This window comes from Danio rerio, chromosome 13, assembly GCF_049306965.1.
Source record: "Danio rerio strain Tuebingen ecotype United States chromosome 13, GRCz12tu, whole genome shotgun sequence".
In the NCBI taxonomy this organism is placed as follows: domain Eukaryota; kingdom Metazoa; phylum Chordata; class Actinopteri; order Cypriniformes; family Danionidae; genus Danio; species Danio rerio.
In genome coordinates, this window is record NC_133188.1 from 1,986,872 (window position 1) to 2,008,275 (window position 21,404).

At 35.5% G+C, this 21,404-nt stretch overlaps 2 protein-coding genes across 6 annotated transcripts in view; one reads left to right on the plus strand and one right to left on the minus strand.

Moving 5' to 3' along the window:
- The window catches only part of hmgcll1 (3-hydroxymethyl-3-methylglutaryl-CoA lyase like 1), a 245,051-nt gene that overhangs the window by 151,640 nt on the left and 72,007 nt on the right, over nucleotides 1–21,404 (plus strand). The window lies entirely within an intron of this gene.
- Nucleotides 1–21,404, minus strand: part of fam83b (family with sequence similarity 83 member B) — a 43,555-nt gene that overhangs the window by 8,393 nt on the left and 13,758 nt on the right. For all 4 annotated transcript variants that reach the window (XR_012389059.1, XR_012389060.1, XM_005170779.6 and 1 more), the window contains exons 3-4: nucleotides 5,837–6,001; nucleotides 2,212–2,336 (exon numbers count right to left, since the gene is read on the minus strand). Coding sequence is in view for 2 of the 4 variants with exons in the window: in XM_005170779.6 (XP_005170836.2) it covers nucleotides 2,212–2,336; nucleotides 5,837–6,001 (290 nt within the window). In the remaining 2 variants the exon portion in view is untranslated. The remainder of the gene's footprint in view (nucleotides 1–2,211; nucleotides 2,337–5,836; nucleotides 6,002–21,404) is intronic.

The window sequence follows — 21,404 nt, forward strand, 5'->3', positions numbered from 1 at the left end:
TTAAAGTTGTTGCCTCGTTTACTCTAGCTTGCAAATGTATTTAGTTGTGATTTGTTACTTGTAACCGCGTGTACTGTATCAGGTTAACTGGATATATTCTCTTATCGCGTGCAAAGTCACGTTAAAAACGCGACGCGTGCTGTTTGTTTATGGAGCTCCGTGCTAGAGTTCTGCTCCCGCGATTTATTCGGAAATGTATTCCCGCGCCGCAGAAATCTGGCGCGGGGAGAGAGAGAGAGAGAGAGAGCGAGAGAGAGAGCGAACGAACGAACGAGCTTTGTGTACTTTGTGCTGTGTGTGTGGTTTTATACAGACAGCTTGGGTGTCTGGACTGTATACTGGGTGATATTTGGTTGTGTTCTCCGCTCTAGCGGGACCGGGCGCGGCGGGCAGAAAACGGAGCGGGTTCTCAGGCTAAAACCTGGCGGGTGCGGGCTGAAGCGGGAACGTTGTCATCCGGAGGTGTGTGTGTGTTTTTGTGTATGTGTGGTATGGCGAGTACACGACTGTCTCCTTCGTTCGGTTATCCGTGGCACTATCCACTGGCCATAGTGTGGCAGCTAAAGTCCACGCCTACACTATCGAGCGTGTATGAACTGTGATTACTTTTTAAATTGCTGATTAGCTATTGGCCATTTCCCTCTCTGACTGAAGGCAGTCGACCAATCGCAACAGACTGTCATCGGTCCAATCAGCGCAGATTAGCTCCGCGCTAAGGAGGGGTTTGGGAACAAATGAATCACTGGACGATTCATACAGGAGTCGCTGGGATAATTAGGTAAAAATAAATGCAGATTATAAGACCATGAAAGTGTTTTTTGACCTTGCATGCATATTAGACTGTTGTTGGAGACCCTTACAACCAAGATATGACCTTATTTCATGTATAATATGGGCTCTTTAAAAACGCTTCTTGAAAGCTGCCAATTTTTGCAGTGTTTGTTGACGTACATGATGGATGGCTGTAGAGTCCTCACATAAAGGGACCAAGAGATATTTGGATGCTTTGCCCTCAAATGTATGAATGGTTTAGAATTATATAATTATATCAATCTATATGTCATTAGTTTTACAAAATACTTTACAAAACAAGTTGTTTTAGGTTGCGAAAGACAGACATATTGTAGATTATAGAATTTGCAGATTATCAAATGTCAGTAAAATACTTCTGAATGTAATATGATGAACTAAAACAGTAATTATTCCTCCATGGCACCTGTTTGAATTGAAGTTCAACAAATAAATAACTGTCACTTAATTTTATGAGCGCAACGGTTCTTGAGATCTACCTATCTGTCTGTCTGTCTGACTGTCTAATTTATTTATTAATTTATTAATTAATTTATTCATTTATTTATTTATGTATTTATTTCATTTAAATACATTTTTACATCATTAATTTATTTATTTAATCATTTATTTTATTTTAATTGATTGTTTCGTAATTTAACATTTTTTACTTTTTATTTAACTTATGCATTTTAATTAATTAATTTATTAATTGATTAATTAATTTATTATTCATAAATTAGTTCCTTCATTCAATTTTATTTTATGCATATAATTTACTTATTTTATTTATTTATTTATTTATTGAATTTATGTATTTTTATTAATTAATTCATTTATTCATTCATTCTATTTAATTTTATTTATGTAATTTTATTTTATTTAGTTACACAATTTTATTTATCTATTTAATTTATGTATTTTTATTCATTCAATCTTTTTTCTTTTTTCACTTCCTTTTACTTTTTTTTATTTTATATGCGTCATTATGTAATTTTACTTTTTTTATTAAATTTTTTTATTTATTAATTTTTATTTATTAATTTCTTCATTTATTCTTTTTAATTTAATTTTATTTATTTAACTTTTGTATTTTTATTTATTGAATTTATTTAGCTTATTTATTAATTTATTCAATTTATTTAACTTATCTATTTATTTTTTTAACAAATGCATTAATTTATTTATTTACATTTTTTAGTAATTACATTATAGCTTATGTATTTTTATTTATTTTTAATTTTTATTTAACTTGTGTATTTTTTACTTATTTTTATTTTTTTAACGTATGTATTTTTATTTGTTTCATTTATTTAACTTATCTATTTATTTATTTATTTATTTATTTATTTATTTATTTATTTAACGTATGCACTTATTTATTTATTAAAATTTTTAATAACTATGTGGTGGAGGCCTCACCTGTATGATCCAAAAAACACTTTTTGGCAGTCGAGAAGAAGAAATTTCTGTTCCATTGCCCCATGAAACTTCACCCCAGACTTGCAGCAGTACTCCTGGCCTTTTACTGTCCGTATCCTCATATTCTACAGCCAAGAGAGGAAAATATTTAAACACAATTTAGAAAACAAGCAAATTCAAATGTCCTTAAATCATTGATTGATTTATTTAGTCACGCCGTACATAAATAAAATACAAATTTGTCTTCATAACAGTTCATAATCTGGACGTCTTGTGTATTCAAAGATGCTCTTCTGCAGAGCTCGGTTGTAACGAGTGCTTATTTGAGTTTCTGTTGCCTTTCTATCAGCTGGAACCAGTCTGGCCATTCTCCTCTAACCTCTGGCATCGACAAGGCATTTGTGCCAACAGAACCATGCCATACTCACAGTCACTCAAATCCCCTTTATTCCCCATTCTGATGCTCGGTTTGAACTGCAGCAGATCGTCTTGGGCATGTCGACATGCCTAAATGCATTGAGTTGCTGCCATGTGATTGGCTGATTGGTAATTTGCCTTAACAAGCAGGTGTACCTATTAAAGTGGCCTGTGAGTGTATGTAATGTGTATGTGATACACACAAGCAAAAAAATATACAAAACAATTTTGTTACACAGATAATTAATTTTTTATATGTAACATGCATCATATACAAATAAATGTTATATATAAATATTAATAAACTTTTTTTCAAATATATGCATGCACGTGTGTGTTTATATATAATAAATATACACTACACACACTTAAATTATATTAAAACTACCTTTTATTTTGGATGCAATTTTTTTTTTAACTAAGTACAATATGTCTTCTGAAAGGCACAATAAAAAAATTTGTTTTTGATATATTTACAGTAGAAAATGTACAAAATATAGTGACTCAGTGGTTTGTGGAGTTTGCATGTTCTCCCCATGCTGGCGCGGGTTTCTTCTGGGTGCTCCGGTTTCCCCACAGTCCAAACACATGCGCTACAGGGGAATTGATGAACTAAACTGGCCGTAGTGTATGAGTGTGTGTGTGTGTGAATGTGTATGGGAGTTTCCCAGTACTGGGTTGCAGCTGGATTCGGATCCGCTGTATAAATCATATGCAGGAATAGTTGGTGGTTCATTGCACTGTGGCGACCCCTGATAAATAGGGGTTAAGCCGAAGGAAAATGAATGAATGAATGAATGAATGAATTTACAAAATATCCTAATGAAGCTCAATCTGTAAATACAATTCTAAAGACTTTTGAAGTAAAATAAAATAAATAAAACAAAACTAAATTAAATTAAATAAATATTAAAATTTAAAAAATTTAAATTTAAATCAAAAATTTAAAATTTAAAATAAAAAATAAAATAAAATAATAAATAAATAAATAAACTAATTAATTAATCAAATTAATCAAAATCAAAATCAAAATCAAAATTAAATTAAATTAAATTAAATTAAATTAAATTAATAAGTAAACAAATAATTAAATGAAATTAAATTAAACTAAATTAATTAAATTAAATTAAATAGCTAATTTTGATTCATAATGTATTCCCAAAATATACCCGTGCAACATATGTCGTAATGGTTTTGTGACCATATTGATTAGAAATTTTGTCAATGGTATCAAATGACATTTTGTTTTAATACGTACATACTGTATATGTGATTGCAGGGTGTGACCACATTTCCTCATTTACCTTCATTATATATTTGTTTCTGTCTGACATATGGAGCTGCTCTCAGTGTCCAAAAACATGATTGACAGAGCACATAACCAGAAAAACAAAATGTCAGAAACAGTGTGCAGATCCGTCATGCTGCTACTCTTATTCTTTAACAGAGCGCTCCTCTCTCAGAACATTTATTTCTTTGTTCAGGAACATAAAGCACAGGAAAAGCAAGTTGTTTTTTTGAGAATCCTCTACAAAAAGCACTCAAAGAAAGTGATAAAATTGTTTCTGCATGATCGATTTCGTGTAAATGCTTGTCGAGAATGACAACGCATGGAAATATTCATGTACTGTTGACGGGACGTTTAAAGAAGAAGGTCGTCCCTCCCTCTTCTGCCCACAGGGTATCAACTATTATCATAAAAAAAACAGCTGCAATTATGATTTTTCTCACCACACCTTTCTATAAGGACATTTTTTAATCCATTTTTTTTATATCTGTTAACTCCTTGATGTCTTTAAAAGTCACTATCCAGCTGAAATTTTACATTTTATTTATTTATTTTATTTATTTCTAAAGGAACTAAGCCAAAAAAATGAATTAATTAATTAATGAGCAAATGAATGAATTTATTTATTTATTTATTTATTTATTTATTTATTTATTTATTTATTTATTTATTTATTTATTTATTTATTCTTTCTTTATATTTATTTGTATTTTTATTTATTTGCATTTAACTTATTCAATTGTTATTTCTATTTTATTTATTTATTTGTATCTTTTTTGTTTATTTGTATTGTATTTATTCATTTATTTGTATTTATTTATTCATGTATTCGTTATTTATTCATTCATTCATTTATTCTTTTTATATTATTTGCATTTTATTTATTTGTATTTCAATTATTCAATTATTTATTATTTGTATTAAAATTTTTATTTGTATTTTATTTATTCATGTATTCTTAATAATTAAATAATTAATTCATTATTGATTAATATTTATTTATATATTATTATTATATTCTTTATTTATTTGTTTTTTATTTATTTGATTTTCATTAATTCAATTATTTGTATTTTATTTATTTATTTGTATCTTATTTATTTAATCGTATTTATTTATTCTTGTATTCGTTATTTATTCATTCATTCATAATTCATTTTTTATCATTTATATTTCCTTTATTTGTATTTCATTTATTCAATTATTTATTATTTGTATTTAAATTTTTTATTTGTATTTTATTTATCCATGTATTCTTAAGAAATGATAAATTAATTATGATGATTTAATATTTATTTACATTTATTTTATTTATTTATTTATTTATTTATTGCTTTTGCAAAGAATGTTTAGTAAAAGCAATCACATGTGACCCTGGATTAAAAAAAAAGTAAAAAATAAAAAATAAAAAAACAGTCATTTTATTATTATTATAGATTGATCAATTAATTGATTGATTGATCGAAATCTAATTTATCCCAAAGATTTGACTGACAATACATTAAAGATTGTAAAATAATGCATTTGTTTGCAAATGTATAAAATTTATATCAATTTGAATGTGTTTGATTAAATGAACCCAACTTTTTTGAGCAGAAGAGACTTTCAGACACATTTTAATTAAATCTGACTTATTCAAGTTCCAAACAAAATGATGTTTCAGGGGGGCATTTTGATTCTGATATGACTTGAAGCGAACAAATGAGAGATAGTTCACTCAGATATGTACAATTACTGACTATTTACTCTTCCTTAAGTGTCTTTTCCTGTAAGTAGATATTGTGCAAAATGTAGCTTCCATTGTTGGTTTATTTTAAGAATGGATCTCAAACAGGTTTTCGACAAGTGAATGCTGAGTAAATTATATTTTCCTTTTTAGTGAACTGGGTCTTTAATATTCATCATAGCATACACACGTACCCTGAGTTTTTGTATGTGGATGTCCTGTTTTTCAATCATGGACAGAAAGCTCTTGAAGTGATTGTGATCGAGCAGAATGTAGACAGGAACTCCCCTGATCGAGGCATCTACCACTTCTTTAAAGATGTCTACGTCAGTGAAAACATCCATCGCGATGCCTATAACCTGCACAAATGAAAGAAGAGTCAGCATAACAGACATGTCAGCCTGTGAGGATTTCTGCTCTGTCACTTTAAGAACAGGCTGCCTCTGATATTTTCTTAAAGGAACAGTTCCCCCAAATATGATCATTTACTCATTATTTACTCCAAGTAGGCATCGCTGCAGCCCAGAGACCTCCAAGTGGGAGGGATTACACCGCAAGTAAGTTGGGTGACATCCAAGCAGGAGGAATTTACGCACAAGTAGGCTGGGTTTAGGTCAATGGTCTCAAACTCAATCCCTGGAGGGTCTCAGCTCTGCAAAGTTTAGCTTTAAGTCACACCTGCTTAATAGTCTTGAACACCTTACTTAGTCAATAGTATCTGGATGCAGCCTTTAGGATGCAAGCTGAGACTGCATCACTCAGCGATGCAATGTCAGACACAATGCACTCAAATGGAGCGAGTGACATCACTGTGACGGGTAGGGTTTAGGGGTGGGGTTAGGTGAGCCCATTAAAAAGCATTGGATGCAGCTCAGATTGCACTGCACCAAGTCTGCAGCCAGACCCATCTCTAATTAGTTGGATCCGCTGTGTTTGATTAGGTTTGGAGCAAAACTGTGCAGAGATGCGGCCCTCCAGGAATCCAGCTTGATGGTTCAGGTAGTGTTGGAGGAGTACACATTAATAAAACACATGAGGTTACTGTGAGGTTGGGTTTAGGGTCAGGGTAGGTGTAGACATTCAAAAAGCACAACTCTGTCATGTACAAAACATTAAATAAATAAAAACTAGAGGTTTGTACAGCCCGCTTGTAGTTAGGTCCGACCTCCATTTATACCCTTCTCATTTGCTCTCCCTCATTTGCTTTATACCCTTCTTATTTGCTCATCCTCCTGCTATTGTAGATGTTGGACTGAAGCAGCTGATATTCATTTACACCAGGGGTCTCAAACTCGCGGCCCGCGGGCCATTTGCGGCCCTCAGTGCAATATTTTGTGGCCCGCGCCGACCGCTGTACTCTGACAGAATCAGCGGAGCGGGGAGAGAGATCGCTCCCCGCTCCCCGCTCCGCTGATTCTATCCGTACACAGCGCGCTTTTCACTCAATGCGCGTTGTCGCGCGCATTCTGATCAGCTGTGTTATCGCGCGCGTATTCAAGAGCGGTGTTATCGCGCGCCTACTGAAGAGCGGGACCGAGGGTGTGTCGCGTCGTGGGGGCACTTTTGATCATTTTGGAAGGGCACTTTCTATGCAAGACTAAAAAGGGCATGTGCTCTGCACAGGTTGAGCCCTATGTGTGCACGTGCCTGCCCTGCATCTTATATATATTGATATTATAGGTAGATACAGACTGGTACAGACTGATGTGACTGGAGTGGGGTGGGGGTGTTTTATTTATACATATATACGCCTTTTTTTTTAGGTGAGGGAACGGAAGTTTTGAGTGAGTTCCCCCACTTTTTTCCCTAGGACTTCAATAAGTCAAAGTACAGGTCTAGACTTAATGATGATCATCTACAAGCCATACTGAGGGTCTCAACTGCTTCCGCTCTAAAGCCAAATGTGGTTCAGATTTGTGAGAAGAAGCGCTGTCAAGTCTCTGGCAGCAAGAAGTAGGCAAAAGATGCGATGTTCAGAAGAACTGTTCATAATCTTCACTCAATGTTCTATTAATGTTCAGGACACTTCATGTTCAGAAGAAATAATTAAAACTGTTAATAATGACATTTGAGGACTTTTTTTTGTGAAATCCCTTATGCGGCCCAGCCTCACCCAGACTTTGCCTCCTGCGGCCCCCAGGTAAATTGAGTTTGAGACCCCTGATTTACACTAAGGAATGGCAGAGGATTGCTGAAGAGCTACAGAGAGATTTCAGCTGCTGTCTGGGCTTTCACTGCCGTTCTACACCTTCCTTTCTTCATGTGTTCAATACTTTTTCTCTGTGTCTTTTATTTTTATTACACATAACTTCATTTTTATACTAATTAGATTTGTTTTCTTTGCATATATGGATTTCTTTGGTTGTTACCAACATCCGGGGAAAATTTCAAGTCAGCAGCACCTTTAGAAATATGTTTTCTGAGAAAACTGGTGATTTATTAAACACTTGAGTTTTCCACTGTGTAGCCAATCCAGGATCAACATCATATTTTGACATCATTGAACCCACTGGAAGTCAATGTGTGTATCTTCCAGTTCTCTTTAAAGTACCTTATTTTGTGTTCAACAACTCAAAAACACAAGGTGAAGGGTGATTAAATAATGACCAAAGTTTTAGTATTGCGTGAACTATCCCTTTAAATTGGCGAAATCCCTGCCAGATGAGCAAAGCGGAGGCTGAAGCTATTAAAACACCACCCTTTATTTCTCAACATATTCAAACAAAACCACATCCAGGACGATTTCAGTAACTTGAAAGGTGGGTTTGGTGTGTGTGACAGCAGATATGGCTTTTTCCCAGGCGCTATGCCCAATATCTAACAGCAAGGCATCAGGGAACACCATTTGCTTTGTATTATTAAAAGATTTAGCGCTGGTGTGCGACGTTCAGGAAGATCAGCATTCCTCGATTCAAGCTGAGGCAGGTTTAAGATGTTCTGTTGATGTCTTTGTTTAAGCTGCGTCCCACCACACCCTGTACAACACCATAACTAATCAGCTTTTTCTCCTTAATTAAAGCAGTAGGGCATGTGTATATAAAAAACTCGATGTATTGTGAATGTTACAGTGCAAATGTTATAGTGTAGGGCAGCACAGTGGCTCAGTGATTAGCACTATTGGCTCAAAGCAAGAAGGTCGCTGGTTGGAGTCCTGACTGGGTCAGTTGGCATTTCTGTGTGGAGTTTTCTCCATGTTGGTGTTGGTTTCTTCTGGGTGCTCCGGTTTCCCCACAGTCTAAACACATGCGCTATAGGGGAATTGAATAAACGAAGGCCCGGTTTACACTAGTATGTTTTAGTTTTAAAACAGCTAGCATTTCACCCAGCGTTTCTCTACACCAAACCACTGAAAACGCACATCACGTGACCACACACACACAAACACACTGGCATGCGCTGCAGCCTATCTAGCCAGATGAGAGCTGTGCTCGTCGGTGTGTTCATCCAGGATCTACCGCTGGATCTAATCTCACTATATTTATAAAATATATCACATTTTATCACTTCCTAATCTGCAATTGCCTCTTTAAATATCGCACTAACTGTACAAAAAAAAAAAAAAATACTAATACTAATACTACTAATACTTCCCTTCTTAGACTTTACAGACCTGAAACTTGCCTATAGCACTTATTCATTGTTGCTCTTAGTTGTGTAAATTGCTTCCTTGTCCTCATTTGTAAGTCGCTTTGGATAAAAGCGTCTGCTAAATGACTAAATGTAAATGTTATATTTAATTCATCTTGTTGTCTATATCTAATGACATATTCAATTGCATACAATTGCAGTGTAACAATTGTAATCTCTGTTTCGGAACAACTGAATCGATTCACAGGTGTGAAAGCACCCTTAGTCTGTTTATTAATCAGGGGTCGCCACAGCGGAATGAACCACCAACTTATGAAGCATATGTTTCATGCAGTGGATGTCATTCCAGCTGCAACCCATCACACATTCTCATTTATACACTACAGCCAATTTAGCTTACCCGATTCACCTGTACCACATGCGTGTTTGGACTGTGGGGGAAACCGGAGCACCCAAAACTCCATACAGAAATGCAAACTGACCCAGCCGAGATTCGAACCAGTGACCTTCTTGCGGTGAGGCGAGAGTGCTACCCACTGGGCCACCGTGTCACCATTAAAAATGTCAATATTAATTGTCATTGTTGTGACTATCCTTGATCAAAGTTTCAAATTAGTCACATCTTGGGTCTGGTGAGGAGTTTAGATGCTTCCTAAGCAAATAATACATGACACAATAAGTCATCATTTGTGTCTGTTTATCGCAGAGTTAGTTGAACAAAAAACCTACATGAAAATGAAATAAACAAAATCAAACAACTTTGGCCATCAAACACTGAAAGTAAGGTCTAAGTGCTCCCAGCAGGCCCAAGATGTGACTAAATTGAAACTTTGATCAAGGATAGTCACAACAAAAGTCTAAAGACCATGTGCTCCCGCAGGGGGTGCAAATCTCCAACATAAAAGAAATCAAGATTAACAACACAGACCTTTAAATAAAATAAACAAATGGCTCCTACAGGTATAAAAACTAGTTATAATGTCACTGGAATGTAGATAAACATAAGCAGATGGTTCATTCCGCTGTGGCAACTCCTGATGAACAAAGGGACTACGCAGAAAAGAAAATGAATGAATGAATGAACATATATATATATAATATATATATAATACATATAAATATAAATATATTTACATATATATTTATATATATAATTTATATAATTTATATAATTATATAATTTATATAATTTTATATATTATATATAATATAATAATATATATTATATATAATAATATATAATATATATATATAATATAATATATATATTATAATATATATATATATATATATATATATATATATATATATATATATATATATATATATATATATATAATATATATATATATATATAATATAATTATATAACATAATATATTATATAATATAATATATTATAATATATATATATATATATATATATATATATATATATATATATATATATATAATATATTATATTATATAATATAATATATTATATAATAATTATTATTATATAATTATAATATATATTATAATATTATATAATATATATAATAATATATATTATTATAATTATATATATAATATATATAATTATATATTATATTTATATAATTATATAATTTATATATTTATATAATTTATTTTATTCATATATAATTTATATATATATATATATATATATATATATATATATATATATATATATATATATATATATATATATATATATATATATATATGTGGTATATATATAAATATATGTGGTATATATATATATATATGTGGTATATATATATATATGTGGTATATATATATATATATATATATATATATGGTATATATATATGGTGTATATATATATATATATATATGGTTCCAACCCTTTCCATCTGTCTGGCCTTTTTTTAAGTAAACTCCTAAATTTAGCATTTTTAGCTCATCACTTCTGTATTCATCATGCTTTTCAAAGCACAACCTTTTTATCTGACAACACATAATAACAAGATGTTAATAATAAACAGAGTCTCTTTTCATCCTGCTTCTTAAGGAGGTTCAGTCTTCATAATTTACCTGTTCATATGGCACTGAAAAGCCCTCATTACTGCCAGGCACAATCAAAGCTAATAATATACATTTACCGCTTTGAAAAACATACAAATGTAAAGCATACGTCTGGAGGAGCGACGACACTGACAAAAAGAAAACTACAGTGTCTTGCATTCGAAATACATTATTATATTTAGACATTTTAAATGACCTATAAATTGTATTTTATCAACGTCCACCCTTACTCCAACTCTAAAAAACAACCACAGTAATGCAAAAACAGTAATTATTCAGAGTATTATTCGTATTATTTATTAAATTACCCATTAAACTGTAATTTATAAATGCCTACCCATAAACCCAACCCTTACAGTAATATAAAACTGTAGTTATACCGAGCATTATTCATATTATTTATTAAATTATCCATTAGTTGTATTTTATCAACGACTACCCGTAAATCCAACCATCATAGCAGTGGAAAAAACAGCAATTATAAAGAATATTATACATAATATTTATTAAATTACCCATTTAATTGTATTATATTAGCGTCTAGCCTTATTTCAACCCTAAACCCAACCATCAAGCAATGTAAAAACAGTATTTATACCGTGTTTTATTCATATTATTTATTAAATTACGCATTAAATTGTATTTTATTAAAATCTAACTCTAAACCCACCCATCACAGTAATGTTAAAACAGTAATTATACCAAGTTTTATTAATAATGTTTATTAAAATAATCATTAAATTGTATTTTATTAACCTCTACCCCTGAATCCAACCATCACAGTAATGTTAAAACAGTAATTATACTGAGTATTATTCATATTATTCACTAAATTATCCATTAATTGTAATAAATTAACACATATCCCTACCCCAAGCCTCCTAATGTAAAAACATGAATTAAACAGAGTTTTATTTACATTTTTATTAAATTCTATATTAGTTGTATTTTATTAATGACTACCTGTAAATCCAACCATTACAGTAGAGGAAAAACAGTAATTATACAGAATATTATTCATAATATTTATTGAATTACCCATTAAATTGTAATTTTTTAGTGTCTAGTCCTATCCCAACCCTAAACCTAACCATCAAGCAATGTAAACCCATCCATCACAGTAATGTAAAAACAATAATTATACTGAATATTATTCATATTATTTATTAAATTATGCATTAAATTGTATTTTATTAATGTCTAACCCTAAACCCAACCATCACAGTAGTGAAAACAGTATTTTTACCAAGTTTTATATATATTAATTATTAAATTACACATTAAATTGTATTTTATTAACACACACCCCTACTCCAAGCCTCCCAGTAATGTAAAAACATCAATTATACAGAGTTGTATTTATTAAATTTACCATTAGTTGTATTTTATTGATGACTATCCTCGAAACCAACCACTACTGTGTTGACAAACAGTAATTATGCAAAGTATTATTCATATTGTTTATTAAAATACCCATTAAATTGTATTTTATTAATGTCTACCCCTACCCCAAACCTAAAACCAGCCATCACTAATGTAAAAACAGTAATTATATCAGGTTTTATTAATAATATTGATTAAATTACTCATTAAATTGTGTTTTATTATTGTCTACCCCTAGCCCAACCCTTACACTAATGTAAAAACAGTAGTTATATCGAGTATTATTCATATTATTTACTAAATTACCCATTAAATTGTATTTTATTAACAGTTACTCCCACCCCAACACTAAATCGACCCCTCATAATAATGTAAGAATATGAATTATTGTTGTACAGTGTCACAAAAATGCTGCTGTACTGATGTGAGTGCCTGCAGCTTTATCCCATTTAGACTTTCCCCTCCTGGTATGGATCTCTCAAGTGTTTCAGTGCTCATGCAATCTGAGATTCAGGAACACAAGCTTCATTCCACACACTGAGATTGGTTTGTGTGAGAAGTGCACTACATGTTCGCTTAGGTGCCCTAATGAGAGGCTGACTCTGCTCTGGACATATTGATCTTCTGAGCAGATCCAGAAGTTCATGGACAAAATGTCTTGCTTCATTTAATGTCGCTTACTGTACAGTGTACTGCACAGCCAACGCAGTCTTACGGCAATTCGTAACTTTTTGATTTAGTGTCTAATTCGTATGAATTTGTACGATCTAATTCGTACAGTTTAGTACGATTTGCTCATCACGCAATGACAGTTGGGGTTAGGGGTGGGGTTAGGTGCCACGCCCACCTTTTTTTTAAATCGTACAGTTTCGTATGACTGAACTCGAACAAATTAATACGAATTAGTCACTGAACTGGCAAAACGTAGAATACTTACGTTTCCTCGTGAGATCAGGCTGGCACACCACACTGAACAAACTCAATCAATGATCAACAATGTTTTTGACGTCACTACATACTTCAGTTTCTCATCAAGTTTTCTGACCAATCAAATGCTGTCTAGTATCTGACATGCTCCTCCTCCTTTTAGATGCTTTACATTTGATGCACTTAAGTTCAACCACTCCCACTGGCAGAGCTGTGATACAACACACTATTGGATGTTTCTAATGGGGAGGGGCTATTAAATGCCCCGCCCTTTAATGTTTCAGTTGAGATTACGTCACTCATCAAATAATGCACATTTCATAGAGCCCCGATGAGTCTGTGATTGAGCAGTGAACCTGTGTAATGTCACAGGGGAATAGGACAAATACCAGGTGCTTTCTCCGGTCTGCCTGCTCACTTCAGCCAGTCACTAATAATGACAGACGAGGCTATCGATTGATTTCCTTTAAATCACGATTCTTGAACACAGCTGCAGTCGCGACTTGTTGAACCGGTGCTAAAGATGTGATAAGAACAGGTCCATCACTTTCTGCCTCAGTCGTGTTCAGATAACTCAACCTAATTATAATTCTAGAGCACTTTCAAACAACAACAATGGGAACCAAAGTGCTGTACATACAGCTGAAAGCAGAAGTTTACATAGACTGTGTAAAAAGGCACATAACCATTAAAAAAAAAATCAACTTTTTCTCTTCTAGGTAAGTTAGGATTATCAAATTTGTTTCTGTTTTTCTTAACAGCAGAATAATGAGAGAGATATTTCTTGAGAAATTGTTATAACTTTTCTTGAGAGTCAAGTTTACATACACTGAACAAAATTTATTCAGCGATGACTCCTTGGATTTACTCAACTTTTTTACGTAAGGTGGTTGTAAACAATTTATCTGTGTTGAATTTAAACAAACAAATTAAGTTTAACATTAATAAACTTAATTTGTTTGTTTAAATTCAACACAAATAAATTGCATGCAACAGTTCTGCATGCAACACTTTTTTCAGTGTACAATACGATTATTCTGCCTCTGAAAAAGCTCAGATGATGGTGGAAGTTTCTGATTGGCTAATTGACAACATTTGAGTTAATTGGAGGCTCAACTGTAGATTAGTATTTAAGGAAAACCTCAAACAAACTGCTTCCTTGTGTGACAACATGGGAAAATCAACAAGCCGGAATCAACAACAAAGCCAGATTACACTTAGCTAAATTACACTGGGAGACATGTCCTGTGGTCTGACTAGAAAAAAAGAAGAGAACGACAGGCAAAGTTATAGCTAAGAAGGATAAATAGAAATATTAATTTCGAATCACAGATGACTTATTTAAGTAACTGTTTTGTTACTTTTGGTTTTTGTTTAACTGTTGGTTTTGAATATCTTTGTTCTTAATTGTTCTTCAGCAATGTTTATCTATTTTGTATTATTATAAGATTTCCTCTCCAGTTTCTCTTACATTTGTATTCTTTAGCTGTCAAAATAATACTTCACGTCTATGGAAAAAGAGTTAATGAAGATAGAGAATGTGTAACATCATATTCATCAAAAGATGGTTTATGTGTAACCGCATCGGTCCGAGCAGGGAGCGAGCCGGCGATACCGGCATGGAAGACAAATGCTCCGAGGATGCTACAGATTGCAGAACGTCTGTCCCTGGATCCAAGGAGTGAGGTTTACGCGATCACCAGCTGGCTTCCGTTACATAAGCCACAACCTCATTTACTCATTTTACTCATACTTTTTATCATTTATAATGTCCAAGGCATTGATATTAATATTAAATACTACTTTTGTGCCTTTATTAGCTTCTTTATAATCTTACATTATTCCATTTCCACCTGCTGGTGAAAGCTAGAGCAGCTGGCGATCTTCAATCTGCAATCTATTGCTTTTCCTGCAGTTCCCGGATGTAATGTTGAATTTTAACAGTCGAATTTGAGCCACTGAATTTATGGAAGCGAATATTTGAACTGAAATAAAATTAATTGAAAATGACCTTTTAAATATTATGCATCGTATTTTTAAAGGGTATTGAATATTTTGTAAGTGAAATCTGGAAATTGAATATGAATTATTGAATTTTTCAATATGAAAACGTGTTTGAAATATTTTTAATTAAAATATTCACCGCTTAAATAAACAGATATGTTAAATTTCAGGACCTAAAAATACAAACCCTGGAAGTCAAGTCATTAAAATGCAAGAACTTGTTAATACGGTGTATTATTTTTTTCAGTTTGTGCTATTCAACAAGCTTTTTAATTCAAGACTTTTGGCATTGATTTTGTTCCATAGATGATTTACCATCAGACATTTTTTAAAAAATTGTTATGTTCCTTTTTTTAGAGTGTATGTAAACTTCTGTTTCAATTGTAGGTATGTAAGTAAACAGCCCATGATTGAAACAACCCAGGCTCGTTGCTGAGGTTTACATTTCTAGGGACAGCGAAATACGTAACTGGAGGTACATCTGCTCGCAGTTTTTGTTTTTGTTGTTTTGTCATCAAGAGGCATTTGCCTTTCATGTAAGCCACGTCTGATACCAAGTGATCAACTAGAAGTCAAGTTATAGTTAGTTGTTTCTAAAATGTGGATAGGCAACAAGACTTTTGTCAGGTCGTCTATATCAGCACTTTGTACTGATTTCTTCAATGGATTGATAACCAGTGTTAGGAGACCAGCACAGATGTGATATGCTTTCCTTATTTTCTTCCTTTTAAAAGATTACAGCAGTATCTCCCCAGCAACAGCAGCTGCCATACGCTTCTGAACAAACACCCGGCAAACAATGAAAGGTTGTTGAGCAATACCGTACGCAGGTGATGTGACAGGAGTGCCAGAAAACATCTAGGTGTGCCCACGACAAGCCGGCTTTACTGCAGGAAAAACATTCTGTCTTGTGCAGAGAAGGGCCTGCTGCCGGGGCGTGGAGCGAATCCTCATTAGTTACAAGTGAGAAAGCAAAGCCTGCTGTCTGAGCAATGCAGTCGTCTTTGTGTTTTGATTATGAGGGATGATTAATAATAACGAGAAGGAACATTTGCAGATGCATGTGTGCGACTGGGAACAATATTGGTGCAAAGCTGATCTAGCTTTATGGTTGTGATAAGATGTGGATAAACAGGAGGCAATAATACAATTTGAATAAGTATTCACCAGCTTGGTCCACGCCACACTTTAAGCTAGACTTTATACAATCCAGGCTCATTTTGAAAACGTAGCCATGCAGACGTTTCTGGAGACCACGAAATACGTCCCTGTCACATCCATCAGTGACCACCTGAGGGCGCTGTAATGCATCAGGACTTAGCACTACAGCGTCCCAGAAGAACTACAATCCCATGCATACCACGCGCATACACCGGAACACTTACACTGACCCGTCATCTCATCTGTTCTGCGTTGATTATCTGGACTATTTATTCAACCATTTCACCTCTGTTTTGCATCGCGTCCTTTGTCTACTTTGTCTTCCTTGTCGTTCTTGTCCCCAGTTCTAGTAAGTCTTGATACCGAGTTTCTTGATCTTGTTCTTGTATTTTTTGCTAAAGTCTAGTTTGTAGAGTTATTGTTTCTGAGCCTTGTCTCTGTTTTTGCTTCTAGTTTTGTCGTTTGTTTGTTACTTTGTATTTTGATCACCTTGTTTGTTGCACTGTAAATAAATATCTGCACTTGGATCCGCACCTTTTTGTTTTTGTTCTGTTTTGATCACGCTAAACGTGACAGTCCCGGGAGGTATGTATTTCTGCAGTTTTTTTCTGCGCCATGCTGTTCTCGCGTAAAAAGCTGCCGGAGGCCACTGTACGACCGACTGTCCGACTGGCTGAATGACTGAACGATTGACTGGGCCCAGCCTCCTTCCTCCTCCTCCTTCTTCCCTAAACCCAAGCGACGATTTACGAAAGCCGTGCAGAAAAAGAAAAGCCCTCGTCCGATTTTGACCTCGTTTTCAGATTTTACTGCATTATCGCCCCGTTACAAACTCGTTCGCTTTATTTTTTAGATTCTGTTTTTTGTCTTACCTGATTTCTAGAACCGATCTTCCCCAGACTCGAACCCGGTCGTCGAACTCAGCCGGCTCCTCCTCCTCCGGGCCTCCGCTCGGCCGACGTAACAAGGCGAGCTAACCAGACAAACCGGCTGTGGCGGGAAAGCCCTCCACATGGAGGAGGTGAGCCGTCAGCCCAGCTGGCGAGCGTGAAGAGGAGCGGCGCCCTGTTGCGTTCACTTGAAAAAATGAAATGCAGCCATTCGTACCTCCAGCCATGTAAATCGCGGTCTCCAGAAACACCCGCGAGGCTACGATTCCAGGATGAGCCTGGGTTGACTTTATAGTAGGGATAAAGGTGATGGTAAAGGAACAGTGAGATGAAGACATAAGTGTGTGTGTGTGTGTGTGTGAATGTGAGAGTGTATGGGCGTTTCCAAGTACTGGGTTGCAGTTTATTTCTATTCTGTCATTTAAAACACTGAATAAGGCAATAATTCCCATAAATGAAGTGCATAAATAACCTATATACGTGCATAAGTTGTGAAGTAACACTGTCCAGCATGGTCGCCAGCAGGGGGTTGTGTCTGTCTGGATTCCTCTGAGCCCACTGAGTTTGAACAGAGCCCCTAAAGCGAGCGATGCTTTGATGGGGAAGAATGCACAGTTACTTCTGGCTTTTGATTATCCATGTCTGGTGAACTGTCATTTTATAATCGCTGCCTTTAAGATCTGCCTGGGGTCGGCATGAGAGATCTTCACCGCCTGATCCAGACAGACTTTACAGGCGGTCGCACGCTGGAGGAGAAACGCTGCACCACATGACATCTCCTTCAACACTTAAAGACATCATTTTCTGTAGAGTGCACAGAGTTTGCTGTTAAACTGAGCTGAAACAACACAATTCTAGAGGTTTTTAGAGGGGGAACTTAATTGGTTTATGTTAACAAATTAACTTTATTCCTGCATTTATTGCAGTGTTTTCACGACACCTCATTGAGTTGATAATATATTATTGAAGGCATAATTATTAGCCCTTCCACAGATGTAAATCATGGTGGACATCCGGCATGTCCACCACTGACATATGTTCAGGGTCTGTATGAGATATCTCTATGGTTTACTATCAGGGCTTGACATTAACTTTTTTGATCACCAGCCACTGTGGCTAGTGGATTTCCAGCATGACTAGCCACTCACCATTTTCACTAGCCACACTTTTGTTGTTGGGAAAATGAATTTTATATGCATAAATTTGACTTTGGCATGCTAAAATTACTTGAAATACCAGGGCGATGCAGTGGCGCAGTAGGTAGTTCTGTCACAGCAAGAAGGTCACTGGTTCGAGCCTCGGCTGGGTCAGTAGGCGTTTCTGTGTGGAGTTTGCATGTTCTCCCTGCATTCGCGTGGGTTTCCTTCGGGTGCTCCGGTTTCCCCCACAAGTCCAAAGACATGCGGTACAGGAGAATTGGGTAAATAAGTGTGTATGGATGTCTCCCAGAGATGGGTTGCAGCTGAAAGGGCATCCGCTGCGTAAAACATGTGCTGGATAAGTTGGTGGTTCATTCCACTGTGGCGACCCCGGATTAATAAAGGGACTTAGCCGAAAAGAAAATGAACGAATGACTAAAATACCATGCATTATTAATGATTCCTCTTATTTTGGTAAAATAATTTCCATTTTGCATATTCTAGAAGGTGGCTAGAAACTTTTGACTTCAGCTGTACACACACAGGGCCGGCGCGTCCATAGAGGCGAACTAGGCGGCTGCCTAGGGCGGCAGTATAGAGAGGGCGGCATCCGCGACACCTCCCTTACCACCCGCGTCCTCAGTTATGTCCGCGACACCTCCCTCGCCACCCGCGTCCTCAAATATATTCGCGCATAGACGACAGAATAGAGAGGGTGGCGTTAGCGACACCTCCATCAGCACCCGCGTGTCCTTAGTTATATCCGCGCATAGGGGGGCAGAATTGAGGTCCGCGACACCTGCGCATCCTCAGCTTTATCCGCGCATAGGGCGGCAGAATAGAGAGCGCAGTGTCCGCGACACCTCCCTCCCTCCCTCTGTCACATCCGTCTGTGACCACCTGGGGGCGCTGTAGTGCACTAGGACTTTGTAGGTGCTACAGTGTCCCAGGAAAAACTACATTCTCATACATGCCCCGCACACACACCGGAACACCTACACTGACCTGTCATCACATCTGTTTTGTGTTACTGTTGATTATCTGGACTATTTATACTACCATTTCACCACTGTTTGTGATCGCGTCGTTTGCCTTCATTGTCTTCTTGCTCTCTGTAAGTTTGTTATTGTTCCTGATCTTGCCTCATAGTTTGCCTAAGTCTAGTTCGTGTTTATCTGTCTCGTTTCTTGTTTTGTTGTTGATTTGTTACTTTGTATTTTTTGAGATTTTGTATTTTTGTCACTGTTTATATCTATTAAATCTGCACTTGGATCCGCACCTTTTGTTTATTGTTTTTGATCACGCTAAAACGTGACACCCTCAGCACCCGCGTGTCCTCAATTATATCCACGCATAGTGCACTGGAAAAGAGGTCCGCGACACCTCACTTCATTTACATAACCGGTCACTTTCGTTTTCACATTGGGGTTGAGGGCGGCATAATCGTCCTCTGCCTAGAGCGGCAGTTCAGCTTGCTCCGGCCCTATACACACACATACACACAGTGAATAACAGTATATGGCTATTGCCTTTTAGTTGTTGGTTTTAGGCAAACGGTAACATGGAAAATATTCAAATGCATCCAGATAAAGTGTGTTTGTCAAAAGTTCTTGCCTCAGGACTGAGGGCAGAGCAGCTCTTCACTGGAATTTGCTAAATCAACACTGACTTGTGGCTTCTACGGAAGCATATTTGATCATTTATGCAATGGAGCACGGTAGGCCTGTTTTGAAATGCTAAACGTTATTGCTTAAAGGAGACCTGTTATGCCCCTTTTTACAAGATGTAAAGCACGTCTCTGATGTCCCCAGGGTGTGTGTATGTGTCAAAATACCACACAGATCATGTTTTATAACTCTCTGAATCTGACCCTTTTAGGCTTTGATCCTCATTGTGCCATTTTGGTGGCTGTCGCGTTAAATGCAAATGAGATTGTGCTCTTTTCAAAAGAGGGCGGAGCTACAAATGCCTGTGTGTCGGCATAGTGGCAGAATCGAAAACCAGACTAACGCTATCTGTGTGAAAATGTGTGCGTCAGTCTATGGAGTGTTCATTTGTGCTTCATCTAAAACTCCGCATTTCTAATCCTCTTAGTCTGGGCTGACATTGTCTTCAGCGGCTGCTTCTCACTTAGGGCTGTTTATGCTAATTAGGGAGAGATGGTCACTAGTGGGCGGGGCTTTCTACCTCTGATGACATGTACAAAGGGAGAATGTCAATTGAAGTGTTTCAGTTTATATCAAGTCTGATTATAAAAAATAAAATTAATAAATATTTACTATTAGAAGCTGGTTTTATTATATATAAATAACAAAAAAAATCCAAAATTTGCATGCACTTTAAGATTTGTGCTTTTATTTATCACACACTCCAGAGAGCACTGATTTCTCTGAGGCTTGACCTTGACAACATCTATGTGATCTGGAAGGTTTTCGTCTTACAGATTACAACTGAAAGCATTTCCCTGGAGCAATCTCAGGGTAAGAGCTTTCTACAAGGGCATGATGATGATGATGATGATGAAAGGTCGTGGATCAGCGCTTGTGGGCTTTTAACCCACAACCTTTCAATTACTGACAAGCACTGATGCATTTCCCTGATCCGCAACTCACTGACCA